The following is a 15,719-nucleotide window of genomic DNA, read 5'->3' as shown; positions in this document are numbered from 1 at the left end:
GGATAAACATGATTGAGTCCTTACAGTATACCAGGTGGACATTAGGGCCTCTCATGTACTCCTCACAATGTCTCTGGAAGTTGGGGCTTTTTCCCTCATTTCCAACCGAGTTTTAGAAAAGTTGACACACATACCCCAGGTCTGGCAGCCAGTAAGTAACAGGAAAAAAATAAAAATAAATAAGATGTAAAGCTTTCGGGCTTAGATTACCATCATTGATGGTTAACTTCAGGGGGCTGGGAAATGTACAGTGCCCAGTATCACACCAAATCCCCAGAGCCACTCAGGCTGTGATTTTCATCCTCCTGATCATATCAATGGCTTCCAGGGATGCATGTGAAGAGAGACAGGATCGCAGTCTTCCTTGCCCCATCTGGCCTGTCCCTATCCTACAAACTGGCAACCCCTTTCCTTTGCTGGTATACACGGACTGCCTCACATTCCCCAAATGCCTGGGGATCGCACAATGAAATCAGAATAAAGAGCCAGGAGCTCTACACTTAAAAGAATCCACATAACTACAAACTCCATCTTAGGATTTCCACCACCAGCTGAGTTGCCATTTGGCATTGCACTGCTAGCAGCCACATTTTACTCTACCCTCTTCCAAGATTTTCAAACATGTGCCTGGCACCCACGGGAGTTTCAGAGGAAGTGTAACAGTGACAGGAGAACTGCTGCGGGCTTGGTTTTGTGTATACGTGTTAGTGTAACTTTCATAAAAGCAAGTATAGGTTCTTAGAGTATTAACTTTCACAAGAGGAACATCAACTTTCAGACAAACGCAGGCAAACCCTTTCTTTTTCTTTTTTAGTGAGTAGTATCTGAAGGTAGGGGTGATCCCTGTTAAGCAAAAGGTCTCTGAGACCCTTGGGATACATACATGCTTTTCTGGCCCAGTACTCAAGCTTTTCTGGAAGAGTATCCCTCGGCTGTCTCCATCCCTCAGCCTTCAGAAGCCACCTAATACCTACTACACGTGCTTTGGACACAAGCAGGTTCAAAGCACAAAAAAAACCAAGCTACCACCCCGCAAGAAATCGATCTCTGAACCCGGAGCCACCATGAATTGCGTGTGTGAATGTGTGGGCGGGAAGGCTGGGTCCACAGGGACGTGGTCCAGCATCGTGAGCAGCGGGTCCTACCGGACGTTCAAGTCTCAGCGGGTCCTACCGGACGTTCAAGTCCTACAGCCCTGGGCTAACTAGCAAGTCTCAGACCCCCACGCCCGTGCTAGATAGGAGGAGAGACAAAGCTGGACCGACAGGAGAGGAGAGTGAGTTTGTGTTCTCTTGGGGGCAAGCGTGCTCGGTACCTTGGATTCCTGGCTGCTGGTGGATGCAGGAGAGGGCGGTTGCTCGGCGCCCACCGCCTCCTTGGGCAGCCCGTCCACGCCGTCCTCGCGGGGGCTGCTCGGAGGGATCATCGTGGCCGCGCGGGAACGGTGTTGGGCTCCCGGAGGAACAGCGAGGCTTCTGTCCTCCTGCGCGCCCTGCCCGCCGCGCGCCAGGCTGCTCAGCTCCGGGTCCTGGGGACTCCCATCCTCGCCGAGGCGCCGACGTGCCCTCCTCCAGCCTCGCTCCCTCTCCCTCCCCGCCCTGCCCACCTCCCCGGCACTTCCGCGGGCGTGGAGGAGAGTGCGCCCTGCCCCGCCCCGCCGCGCCCGCGGCCACCTCGCCGCCGACCTCACAGTCGTGACTGCCACTCGGCAGCGGGCGAGCGGGCTTCTGCTCGCCCGCAGGAGGAGGAAGGAGGCGGGGAGGCAGCTCCAGGGCGGGGCTGCAGGGCCAGCGCCTGGAGTAGTGAGGGCAGGCAGGGGGCAGCGCCCTGGAAAGGGCTGGGGGAAGGCTGGGCGCACGCCGGCACTGGGTGGGGGTGATTCTTCAGAGAGGATGCTGAAAATTCAGACCCAAACCCCAAAGAATAGAAAATCTGTGAATGATATAGCCAGAAAGGGCCACTTGCAACAACTCCCTCATTCCTCACCCCAACGAATAGTGACTGAGACAGTGACTTAGCTAAGCTATTTATAGGGTTCAGTGACAGAGAGCAGGGGTCTGAGTGGGGGTCCCCTGACTCACGGGCACTGCGTTTTCTCCATTCAGCTTTGATCTAAAGCAGAGAGATAATGCAGTGTGTATATGGACACCTGTTCCTCGTTTGTTGTGCACTTATTGTACTAAACCCTTTCTTTTTACCTTATTTAATCCTCCCAGCTACTCTATGCGTCTAGGGATTATCACTTCCATTTTATAGATGAGGAAGTTGAGGCTGTAGGAAGACTGAGTAATTTGCTTTAAGTCACTAAACTATAATTGGTGAAACTGGAATTCGAACACATTTGGGCTTCAAAATCCATGCATTTCCGACTGTGGAGCCTCAAATCTAGGCCAGGTCTTGGCTGAAGAGCAATTGGATGTTGCAGTATAGCAAGAGTTGAGGACTGTTCACAGAGGGGCAAACCAGCCTGCCTTACTAAATCTTTTGGAAACATAGGAATAGCCCCACTGAATAAAGATACAGAGGGTCCAGTTTCTTTTGAAGACAACCTCAGTGTGCAGGGAAAAGAAATACACCTAGATATTTAAAAGCCTCTTTTCCCCCATTAATACAAAATACCCTCAATTTTTTAAAAGAAAATTGCAAACTTCTGTTCAGATTTTTAAAATTAGCTGTAGATGTTTGCAAGAACAGCTTCATGGATGTGCAACCTGTGCAGTCACACAGGGCCCCGTGCTGATGCTGCCATCTTGAAATTCGGTAAAAATATTTAACAAGAGATCACATTTTCATTTTGTACTTGACCCTGCAAATTATGTGTTTGGTCCTGCATCCATGCCCTAGCTCATGTCTTTTAGAATAAACTTACTCTTACTCTTTCCATCCCAGATGTCAATTGAAAGCTACTGTTCTAAGTGTCAGCCTCTTACTCAGCATTTAGCTTTCAAAATGCTCTAAATTTTCTGGTGACCCTCAGTACGGGGCCAGATTGGCTAGCCCAAATGGCTTCAGCTTTTTCCTTCTCACAACACAATGCCTGAGTGTTCGATAGAGACAGAATTCTAGTAGCCAAAGTCACAAACACAATGACAGGAGCAGCCATATCAACACATTTTTATCAAGCATCTATTCTGTATCAGAATTGTGCCAGAAACTAATGATACAGCAGAGAGAAAACACAGATTAAGTCTGTTTTCCTGGAATTTAAGTCTAGTGGGAGAGACAGCGATTAATTAAATCACACACACATTTAAAAAAAACTATGATAAGGGAAAGTACAAGACTTTGATGAGTGTGTACAAATGAAGCCTGAGCTAGCATGGGGCCAGACGAGGGTTTTCTTAGGAAACAGAACTCCCAGGGTCTACTGGCAATTCCAGTCTTGGTGAGCAAGCATGTCATGGCTTAGAACAATAAATTTTTCATCCTTTTTTTCTTTTGGATTTTCTTTTTTTAAGAATTGAAGATGTCATCCTTACTTTTAGTAAGTGCTTAGCTCAAGTTAGCAACAGTATTAGCCAATAGTATATGTTTAAATGTTGTCCGTTGAAGGAAATTTAGAGAAGCTAGTACCTCCTTCCTTTCCACCCCACCCTGATCCAGCAACAGAAATCCTTAGTCTGATAAATAATACCTACCATAGGAATTAGCCATGGTGTCCCAAACTAAATCACGCCTTTGTTTATGTGTTTGTTTCACATTATTTTCCATCCGATCTTTTGTTATCTAGCTAACTTATCTTATTCTTCAAATCACATATCCAAGTATTTACTACTCTTGACATCTCCTTCCTTGACCCATTTATCTGATTTAGATTCCCAAATCAATGCCATGTTCCCATGACTTCCTTTCCTAAGTAATCAATGACAAGGTTGCCTGCTCTTCTGTTGGGCTATGATCTCCCCTAGGGCAGGGGCAATGCCATGTTCATCTTGTTTCTCTAGCTCCTGGTATAATGCTTGTTAACAAGGTGGTGAAAAGAGGCTACCCTTGTAGCCCCTGAGCTCTAGAAATGGTCTAGGCATTAATTATTGCATGTGTCCTCCACAAACTGAATGGAAAAAGACTCTGAATGCTTCTGTAAAACAATGGGATTTGTCAGTGCTTTGAGTCAGTAGATGGTAGACCAGCAAAGTGATCCTCAGAGTACCCCTCATGAAGCATTGATATCCCTGAGCAGAAGTGTACATTTTCATGGCTATGTGTGAGATACCCCATCTGACACCCAGGAATGCTTAGGTGAGACCTCACAGAAGACTGGAAATTCTGCCTTAGAAGCTTTATGACATTTTAGCTATGGTTGTCAAGATTTCTCATTTCTACTGCAGTCTGGTAAAGCCTGAGGAAAAAAGGTTGTGAATAATTATTCTAAGTCTCAAGTCTGTAGCTTTGTGATTTTTGTAGATTCCCTTCATGGTCTATTTCACTCTGGTTTCTGGGTAAATATCAAGCCAGCAGAAGTGTGAGGTGTACAGAAATTTATCTGCACAAACTCGAACTGGAAGCTCCCACTTCTGGTTCATTTACTTGTTCATTAATTTGTAAAGAGGGCAAAGGCCTCCTCCTGATTGCATCCAAGGGCCTTTCACAGTAAACACCGTTAAGCAGAAGACTGTGTAATGCTGCTAACCTTCTCTCATTTCTTTGTTCTGAGTTTGTATAAAGAGACTGGATTTCATCCTATGGACCTTGGCTTCTTATAGAGCCATTTGGTAAAAAGATACTAGTAAGACTTCTTAAATAGAACAGACATACTTATGAAGGGTACAGAAAAGAACAACAAGAAAAAAGAAGAGGGAAGATAAGATGGAGAACTGTTGAGGATAAAGGAGAGGATCTCAAGGAAGGGATGGCTCTCCATGCGTGATGCATCAGAGTCATGATGGATACACAATATAACAGAGTATACGAGAAAGGCATAGGTTGCTGATAACAATAATAGCTAACATGTATTGGGTTTCTAATACATCATAGACATTGTATATTTGTTCTTTCATTTAATCCCTATGAAACCTTAGCAAGATAAAGAAAATTATCCTAGGTTCTACAGTTTAGGAAGGACTCAGTTATATCCTGCTCCTGGGCCAAGTTTTGGCCACTCTGGTTTGCTGCCACCTAGGCAACAGCAGAACCTGGATGTCCTGAAAAGGCAGCAGGCCTTAAAGATTAGGAGCAACGCAAATTGAGAGCCAGAGGCATAATAGAAGGCACAGGGCAAGTTCCCAAATAATGAAGAGTTGCCCATTTCATTCTTTTGTCTTAAAAGTAAATAATGAGCATATCTACACTTTGGAGATGATAGCCAAGAAGTCTAGACAAATGTAAGCAAGAGGCATCCACTTTTTTTTATTTTTTATTTTAGTTTGAGATGGAGTCTTGCTCTGTCACCTAGGCTGGAGTGCAGTGGTGCGATCTCGGCTCACTGCAACCTCTCCCTCCCAGGTTCAAGTGATTCTCCTACCTCAGCCTCCTGAGTAGCTGGGACTACAGGCATGTGCCACCAAGCCCAGCTAATTTTTGTATTTTTAGTAGAGATGGAGTTTCACCATGTTGGCCAGGATGGTTTCCATCTCTTGACCTCGTGATCCGCCTGCCTGGGCCTCCCAAAGTACTGGGATTACAGGTGTGAGCCACTGGGCCCAGCTGGCATCCACTATTAGCATCGCTTGTCACCCTCTAGATCCAGCCTAATGGATCTGCCTTCAAGCTTAGAGAAACCAAATGCTTTGCCCAAAGTCTAACCACTGACACTACCACAACCACCACCACCTCTTACTTTGAACAGCTGCTAATGCTAGGCTTCATTATGGTCTCATAGCAATTCATGATTGGTCTCTTCTCAGAATCAAAGCTAATAATTTAATTGGGAGACTCATTTTTGTGAGGGCAAATCAGATACAGCTTAAGCATCCTTAACTTGTTTTTCTAAGCACCAATTAGTAATAATAACAACAATAATAGTTGATCACATTGTAAAGCACTGTTTGTGTGCATTCGAGTTATGTCCACTGGAGGTTCCCAGAAAAAGGTAAGGTAACAAGGCCCAGTCCTCATATAGCTGTTTACCTTATGGGTTAAGACTTATCCCTTTTCTCTAAAATGTATGGCTACTTCTAACTGGTTATAGCCTCTGTGAGAAAGAGGATGGCTTGAATCTTTATTCTATATTTAGTGGAAAAGGCCAGGAACCTAAAATCCAAACATCCCAGCTCTTCCACTTAAAAGCAGTGCGATCTTAGACAATTGATTTAATCTCTCTCAGCTTCAATTTCCTTAAGTCAAAAATGGGATAATAGTCCCTACTTCGTAGAGTTTCTGTAAGAATGAATGCCTAATCAAAATAGGATCTGATATTACTATTATCATCGTCATCAATACCATCCATATGATTTTGGGCAAATGTATTTGATTTGAGTTGGATTTACTATTTATTATGGGCAAATACATATACAATGTCAAAATTAGATGTATTCTACATTGCTAAAACTGGTAATAGATTTTGTTTAGAATTTAGAAGCAGCAAATATCTAAAATTTCTTGGAAATGCATATAAAGTAAATTCATCCTATATATTTTGGTCCTTTGACCAGTAATTAACATTTAGCTTTATATTTTCTTATTCTATGAGTTTAGGGTAATAGTTTAAGAGGTGTATGATCCAGCCAACCCTGGTCTTATTGCCCCTCAAAAATGCCTGGTCTCTCACCAAGTTTTAGTGCTTGAGTTCTCAGTATCTGAGGGATTGCCACTATTCCCTATGACCAGCTCTTCTCATGTTTTGGACCTCAGTGCCCACCATCTGAAAGCATTGTTTCTTTCTTTCCTTTTTTGATGTCATCTAGAATGTAAGCTTCATGAGGTCAAAGGCCTCATCTTTCCTCTTCACCCTATATCCCTGATGCTTAGGTGCTCATATAATAAGTGAATATTTGTTAAATTAATGAATTGATGAATGACAAAATGTCAGTGTTGTAGAGGAGCTTGTAGATCTAATAAAAAACTATTTTGGAGATGGGAAAATCAAAACATAAATAGATTAAGTACTTGCCCAAAGTCAATTAATATGTGACACAATGAACTAATGTCAGTTTACTTGCTCACCAATCCCATTGGTCATTGTTTTATTCAGCTTTGAAATATTTGACCAAACTACTAGCTGCACAGCTTTCTTTTCCAAGTTTTTGAATTAATTTTGATATTATGCATAGTATCTCTAAATATTCTTTTGCAAATAGCTTTACCATTAGTCAAGCAGTATTCAAGAATACTGAAGAAATTTAAAATCTTCTAAAATTCCACCACCTATTGGTAAAAACTATTAGCATTTTGGTAAACTTCCTTCTAGACGTGCATGCATATATGGGTACATTTTACATTTGTATTTATTCGTATTTACATAAAATGATCTCAGGACATCAAACATTTTTATAACATCCTTTCCCTTTAGTAATATATCATAGAGATAGTTCTGTGTCAAAAAATATAAGTATATATCATCCTTTTCTAATGACTCTGTGTTTTCCCCTGAATAGATGCACAGTAATTTATTTATGAGGGATCATTTATGCTTTTTTCCAGGAGCTGTTAGAGAGCAATTAGAAACTCATTGTCTCTTTCTAAATAGCAACCTGGCAAGGTAAGTACTATTAGACCCATTTTCTAGATGAGGTAATCAGAAGCCTGAGAGGGTTTATGACTTCCCTAATGGGATATGGTAAATGCAGAGTGGGGAGTCTAGCCCGCATCTTCAGACTCTAAACCTCAGGCTTCTCACAGTACCTAAGCAAACAGTAAAACTCAGTGTGATCACTGTTGTGCAGGAGGTCTGCACAACATGATTTGAGAGCATGTGCAGGGAAAGGATAAGGTTCACCAAATGGAAAGGATGCTGGAGAAGGTTCCAGTGGAATTTGAAGGGTGACTATGATTTTTCTGGAAGGATAAGGGGAAGCAAAGAACCTTGAGCGAAATGCATGGTGTCAGTAAAAACATGGAGGTGTGCATGTGCAGGCTTTGTTCAGTTTTGGTTCCACAGTTTTATTTTTTTTTCCTTTGGGAGTAACATTTACTGATCATATGGGCAATGCTTGAAAAAAGGGAAAGATTAGAGCCAGAAAAATGCTTTGAATAATAGTTTTAAGTACTTTTACAAATGGCCCTTGAGGAAACTTGGATCTCAGTCAGCCTGGGAGGAATGCTACTGTTTTAACTAGTAATAGAGGGAGGGGGAAAAAAAGCATCATAGGGATTGCTGGAGGGTTAAATGGGTCACAGAGTAAAAAGGAGCCAAAATTCAGAGCTCTGAGAGACACACATAGAATCTCCATTCCGGGAAGCCAGACACAGAGAACTCTGGTTCTCTTTGACACAGAAACCCGTTCTGTATATGGGGCCCTAAAATTTAAACACACATATAGCTTGCACATTTACAACCTCTAAAGGATTATGAATATCCCACTTAATCATTATGTATCTTAAATGAAGTTCCTAAAAGTGAGCAGTAGAATTGCCTTTCAAAACAAAGAACAGGAATTCCAGCAAAAATGGATAATAGTTGATGCTCTTTATACATAATGCTTTGTACTTACTTTGAAATATGTTCCAAAAGTTTGTAGAGCCATGCTGGCAGCAAATGAATCTCAAAAATTCTTTCTACTATATTTTTCAGGATGGGGGTTATATGACTGCTTTGTCTTTCTGCCTCCTGTAACCCTCTATGTTTCTCCAGTTGCTCCCTTGGTAGCCATGAACCATCCATCAGGCACTTGACAATTGGCCTGGAAAAGATGACTCAAGCTTTAAGCCTTAAATACCAAGTTTCTTCCCTCCATAGCTGAGGCAAACTTACCCATAAAGCCCAGACTTAAGAAACATACCTATGTTTAATCTACCTTTGTTATTGCAGAACTGGCCAAAAAAAATTGGAGATTTTTGTCTCTTCAAACAATAATAATAGTTAACAATAGTTCATAATGATAGCTTATCAGATAGAGGGTACAGTGGGAGATAGTATGAATGCAGTTGTTATTCAGGCAGACCTTCTGAGGAGGTTTTTGACTGCATCTTGGTCCTGTTTCATCCCTAAAATGTAAGCTGCCAAAATGCCAAAGTCTACCAAGCAAATGGCTCAGTACTTTGAGGAAGCCCAGCCTGGATACCAACACTGTATTGCACAGAATTGCTGAGTTCCCTAGAATGCAATTACAGTGCTAATGGATGAAATGAGATAAATACCCATATTTTAAATAAAAAAATATGCCCTATTTTTCCATTCACTTTTCCTCAACCACTTATGTAGTGAGTCACCATGTCCTGTTGTTTCTACCTCTTGTGTGGTCATGGGGTCAAGGAGTTAGTATTCAGCTTAAGATATTTGAGATTGTTATGAAATAAGGTGTAGATGTCTAATGAATGAAGTCCTTGTTTTATTCACCAATTTATTCATCAAAATTTGCCAAGGGCTGCTGTATACTAGGTGCTTTATTAGTTCTAGGAATATAGGCAAGTATATGCAGATTCCCTGACCCAAAGGAAAATTCAGCTTCATTAGAAAGGCAGAATTTAGGACAAATAACCACAGGTAGGCTGGGGTCAGTGGCTCATGCCTATAATCCTAGCACTTTGGGAGGCCGAGGCGGGTGGATCACCTGAGATCAGGAGTTTGAGACCAGCCTGGCCAACATGGTGAAACCCTGTCTCTACTAAAAATAAAAAAAATTAGCTGGGCATGATGGCACATGCCTGTAATCCCGTTTATCCAGGAGGCTGAGGCAGGAGAATCGCTGGAATCTGGGAGGTAGGGGCTGCAGTGAGCCGAGACCACGCCACTGCAATTCAGCCTTGGCGACAGAGCAAGACTCCATCTCAAAACAGTAATAATAATAATCATCACAGGTATGAAGAGACAGCTGTGGGAATCTGAAAAAGAAAGGGCTAATTGAACTGAGGGGTCCAGGGAGGATTTACCAAAGAAAGAAGTTAATAGTGAAAGGTAATGGCAGTTTTTCAGAAAGAGAAGAGGTAGGTCATTCCTGGCATCTTAAGATTGGTATATATCCAGCTTATGTTTTCTTGTGGTATGCTGTGTTGGCTATTTATTTATATTTAGTGTTATTACGTTGGAGATATTGAAAGGACCCAGAATTGAGTTATTCATTGCACTGTCAAAATCAGTCCTTGCAATCCCATTTCTCCTTTTAACTTATTTAATTAGCTGTTCCAAATTTACTCTCATCCTCACTCAAAATCCCCTTCCTTCAAATGATACTCACTATAATGTTTTAAAAATGTATATCGTAGACATTCATGCATATTTTAAAAATATGTGGAATTAAAAGTGTTTTAAATTGCATTCAACATATTGCACTATGGCATATTTCCTCTTTCTTTCTTTCTTTCTTTTTTTTTAAGATGGAGTCTTGCTCTGTCACCCAGGCTGGAGTGCAGTGGCGCGATTTCGGCTCACTGCAACCTCTGCTTCCCAGGTTCAAGTGATTATCCTGCCTCAGCCTCCCGAGTAGCTGAGATTATAAGCGCCTGCCATCATGCCTGGCTAATTTTTGTATTTTTAGTAGAGATGGGGTTTCACCATGTTGGTCAGGCTGATCTTGAACTCCTGACCTTAGGTGATCCACCTGCCTTGGCCTCCCATAGTGCTGGGATTACAGGCGTAAGCCACTGATCCCAGCCTATATTTCCTCTTTCAGGAAACATAGTTTGATTTTTAAAACTACATTAAAAGTAAAATGTGCAACAGTATTTAAAAATCATTGAATACTCATGTTGTTGAATGTTTTCTCTTTCATTGTTGTGTAGAATTCTATTGTTTGGATCTGCCATGATTTCTTTCATCCACTGTGTGTTGATGAACAGCTGAATTGTTTCTATTTTCAGCTTATCATGAATAGTGCTACTATGAACATTCTTGTACATGACTTTTGATGCTAACATGTAAGTGTAAATTAAGGATTCCAGTTGTTTTCTTCAACACTTATACAGTCATTATTTTTAATTTTATCACTGCGACTTTATTTGCATTTTGCTGATGATTAATGAAGTTTAACACTTTGTCATGTGGTCATCAGTCATTCAGTTACTCTCACAAACATAGTTAAAAAAGTCAACACAGAAGAGTTCATATTGTATTATATAATATACATAACGTTCAAAAATATCCCCACTAATCCCTAGCATTAGATGTGATGACAATGATTATCTTTGGGGAAGAGGGATAGATAATTTATAACTGGGAAGAAACACTATAGCTTTCTAGGGTGCTAGTAAACTGCCATCACCTCACTTTTGGTGGTGGTAATTCATTTGTGAGCTTTTCTGCAGATATATTTCAATAAAACCTAAACATTTACCTAAAAATTTGATAAGATGTAGATAACCCAAATAAAAGTGAGTAGACCCCTGCTTGTTAGTAGAAGGGGTAGACATATTTTTCCCTAGCTCTTTAATTGTCTAAGGACAATTAAAATCCCTGGACGTTATGTATAAAACTGACATAACAAGAATCTAAAAGGCAGACTGAAGAAAGTAGAGAGAAGAAGAATGCACTCATATGTGCTTTCAGGACCCAAGGGATGACACATTGGTGAGTTCCCTGGATTTTCTTTTTGCCTTATATATCCCAGACTTGGAGATGAAGAAGGTTGCAACCCAGAAATGCCAGTGGGAACAGACAAAAAAAGCACTAGCAAAAGCCTGCTGTCTTTAGCCAATGGACCAAAAAAGGGAGCAGGCAAGCAAGAGAGAAACTTACAGACAACAATTGCTGTATTCCAGCCAAACATGCAGAAAACACCATGGTTCTACCCCAACCTATACCAGTATAGGCTAAATGGGGAACCCAAATTTTCACACTCATTAGGGTATAAAGAGGCACCTCAAAAAAAGTAGGGAATCAGGTCTTTAATCCCCACCAGCTTATAATAAGGCCCACCCATAGTGTCAGTGGAGACCAATGAGGAGTGAGACTTTCATCTTTACCCAACAGTAATAAAGGCCATCCTCCCCTAGAGGATCTGGACTTCAGCCTCCACCTGGCTGTAACAAGGTGGTACCTGCCCCACTTCCTCTGCAAGAGCAGTGTCAGAGAAAGCCAGCTAAAAGTAAAGATAAGATTCAGAGTCTCGTGACAGAATACAAAATGGTCCATGTTTCAATAAAAGTATTCATTATATAAAGAAACTGGAAGATAGCAAATGGAATGAAAAAAAAAAGCAATAAATAGATACCAACAGAAATGACAGAGTTGTTAGAATTACCTGACAAAGCTTTTTAGCCGGATGTGGTGGCTCATGCCTGTAATCTGAGCTACTTGGGAGGCTGAGACAGGAGAATCACTTGTACCTGGGAGGTGGAGGTTGCAGTGCACCAAGATTAAGCCATTGCACTCCAGCCTGGGCAACAAGAGCGAAACTCTGTCTTGAAAAAACAAACAAACAAACAAACAAACAAAAAACCGAATTACCTGACAAAGCTTTTAAAGCAGCATGATAAAAATGCTTCAGTCACCAATAAAAACATTCTTAAAACAAATGAATAAACAGAAAACCTCAGCATAGAAATAGTAAGTATCAGAAAACAGATAGAAGACATAAAGAAGAACCAAATAGAAATTTTAGATCTGCGTTCTGTAGTGGGCAAGTCTATGTGAAACTACCTTCAAAGGCCAAGGAAGCTGAGAGGTCCAAGAAGTCTGACAAATCCAGTTTCTCAGAAAGAAACTTTTAATAGGGACTTCTGAACAGAAGCCATTATCTCAGGCTGCGGCCAGATGACATGGTGGACCCCTGCACCACTAACCCTCAGACCAAGGGCTTATATACCATAGGGAAGGCATATGTAGGACAATTAAAGTTGACACCCCCAGGGAAAGGCAAGAGTGCTATATCAACCTGCCTAAGGACAACATTTACAGAAACAGTAGATAAAGGAGAAATCTTAGAGGCACTCCTGGATCAGGCGTTAATCAGAAGTCAACGTGGCAGATTGGCATCCAAAATGAAGTTTATGTTCCACACTCCATTTCCCTAACCCAGCTCTTACGATCTCATGCACGCTTCTCTTCCACAATGGTCCCAGAGCCTTTAGGGAGAATGCTTGATATTGTACAACATTTAATGTGGTGCATTGCCAATGGCAGACAGATTGGGCCCTGTGGGATTCCAAATGAAGAAGATTCATAGGCTTTGTTGAATAATCTTCTAGTCTTTGGGATACCATGACTTTGGTTTTCTCAGAAGAAGAAAAACGAGATAAATAACATTAATATGCACACAAGGATTACCAGAAAAAAAAAAAAGAGCGTGAAGAAAAATAAAATTTGGTTCTTAATTTAGAGAACTGTTGTAGCCAGGAAATAATTCAGGGTTCAGTTCAAATTGTGGGCAAATAATAACAAGTCAAAAACAATGATAAGGGCTAGAAACAAATGAAGGATTTACTATAGTTTTCTTTTGAATAATTTTTTCCCCAATTACTCCATTTCTAGCAAGGATAAATCATATGTTGACCAAAAAAGTCACAAGTTTATTAATTTAGAAAGGAAGACTTTATTTTTAAAAGAGGCCACCACAATGTGCAGGTGGGAAGTGAAGCCTGCAGCTGAAATTGAAAAGCGAGTGCTTCAAGTAGCGGCAGAGGGAATAAGAATTTATGTTGAGCAGGGTGGCCAAGTGTACATATTCAACAGGTTATAGGAGCTATGAATATTCATGAAGGAGTGGCATGGGCAAGCATAATAGGCTAACATGTATGCAACATGCATCCCATGTTCACCTTGGGGTGGAGACTCAACATTTAAGTGTATAACAATTAGGCCCTTTACATCAAAATATGAAGCAGAGAACATGAAGGCCTTTTGTGACAGCCTCTGTAGACTAGCCAGAGCCACTTGGTGGTCCTTGGTCTCTTATCGGGAAGGAATACTGGTCATCTGTTGCACTGAAACCACAAAAAGGGAGGGGCAGCATCAGGCAATTAGTTCATATCAGCAGTGGAGCCAACATTTTAGGGCTGGTTTCTGTTTACCCCTTAGGGGGAACAATATTAAGGGAGGTTAGTGAGGGAAGGGGTATGCTAAGGTGTGTCTGACCTCACTTCCCATCATGGCCAGGAATTTAGTTTTCATTTTTTTTGTTTTTTGTTTTTGAGATGGAGGGTCTTGCTCTGTTGCCTGGGCTGGAGTGCAGTGTTGGGATCTTGGCTCACTGCAACCTCCATCTCCCAGATTCAAGCTATTCTCCTGTCTCAGCTTCCCGAGTAGCTGGGATTACAGGCACACATAACCACGCCTGGCAAGTTTTTTTTTGTATTTTTAGTAGAGACAGGTTTCACCATGTTGGCCAGGCTGGTCTCAAACTCCTGACCTCAAGTGATCCACCCACCTCGGCCTCTCAAAGTGCCGGCGTTACAGGTGTGAGCCACCGTGCCCGGCCAGAAACTTAGTTTTTAAAGATTTCTGTGTTGTTCCCTTGGCCAAGAGGGGGTTATTTCAGTTGGTTGGGGGGACTTGACAATTTTGTTTTTATTTCTCACATAGTAGGACCAATTTATTTGAAAAATAAATTTTAGCCTCATTATATTTGGCCTGATTATTTGCATAAAGTGCAGCAAGAATAGTGGCTGGCCATACTGGCACTTTTAAAGATGGCTTTGCCAGAAAGTTTTTATAAGCAATCTCAGATTAGACTTTTACAAGCCTCGATTCTAACCAAGCCAATGATTCTCCATCAGACTGTGCCTGTAATACCTGTATGAATGGTTGTATTCCTCTCTTCTCAAGGTCCCAAAATAACTTGAGGTTCCTGAGACTATCAGAAAGTCACATTCTTTTCTTACCACAGGTCACAAGGTGCAAGACCAGTCTTTCCAAGAGGCTTTTTATTGGCTCTATAAGGCCAACTTCAGTTCCTCAAAGCAGTATAGTCATATTGGAAAATATGGCACTCTAGTCAAGGCTTTGGTAAAATAACCTGTGTCTCTAATTGTGTCCTTTTACAAAAGAAAACAGCTTCTTACTGAAATTATGCAAATAAATTATATTGCCATGACAGAAGAATACTCATGAATAGTTTCCAAATTTTGGAGAACTCAGGTCGAGAGAAAGGTAAATTTTGCTCACAAAAGTATCCTTCACTCAATCATTGTAAGCTCTAAATAGCTCAAAAGAAAACAAAGTTTTCTTGACTCCTCTTTAATCAGAGTAGTAGCCTTCCAATTAGGATGTTGTCTGTTCATCTAGGTACTAGACACAAGCAGGGAGAAAAAGAGCCTCCCTGTTTGTGAGTATCTCTTCTTTGCTCTTGCCAGGTAGCATTGATATAGGAGTTAAGAAGAAATCACTTAGGCAGATAGTAAGGGTATGGGAGCACTCGGTAAGGCTTTTCTTTTTAATGAAAAGCAGCCCCAAATCATTTTCTAGCAAAGAGGAGCCTGTAAAGTCAAGCTGCAGACATAGACAAGCAAGCTGAGAGCTTGCACAGGTGAATGCCAGCAGGAACTAGGGACTAGACATGTTCAAGATGGTGGCTCCATCTTCCCTTCTCTTTGCCAGCCACGTGTACTGTAAAGAACAGACAACATGGCAGCAATCAACCGGAAAGCCCATTTGCATAATAAATTTAGGGTAGGGCAACCCACCTTCACCGTGCTATGTAAACCTCATACCTGATTGAACCAATCTATAAGCCCTATGTAAATTAGACACC

At 41.5% G+C, this 15,719-nt stretch overlaps 1 protein-coding gene across 3 annotated transcripts in view; it reads right to left on the bottom strand.

Annotated features, from left to right (window-relative positions):
• STAC (SH3 and cysteine rich domain) overlaps positions 1–1,690 on the bottom strand; it is a 172,589-nt gene extending 170,899 nt beyond the window's left edge. Inside the window, exon 1 of one of the 3 annotated variants that reach the window (XM_055109641.2) lies at positions 1,316–1,690. In XM_055109641.2, the coding sequence (XP_054965616.1) occupies positions 1,316–1,426 (111 nt within the window). In that variant the 5' untranslated portion in view covers positions 1,427–1,690. The remainder of the gene's footprint in view (positions 1–1,315) is intronic. The other 2 variants (XM_003826119.4, XM_003826118.5) reach the window with 2 other exon arrangements.
• Between the last annotated feature and the right edge of the window lie 14,029 nt (positions 1,691–15,719).

The sequence above is a fragment of the Pan paniscus genome, chromosome 2, assembly GCF_029289425.2.
Source record: "Pan paniscus chromosome 2, NHGRI_mPanPan1-v2.0_pri, whole genome shotgun sequence".
NCBI lineage: Eukaryota > Metazoa > Chordata > Mammalia > Primates > Hominidae > Pan > Pan paniscus.
This window is presented reverse-complemented; position numbering and strand designations above follow the sequence as displayed.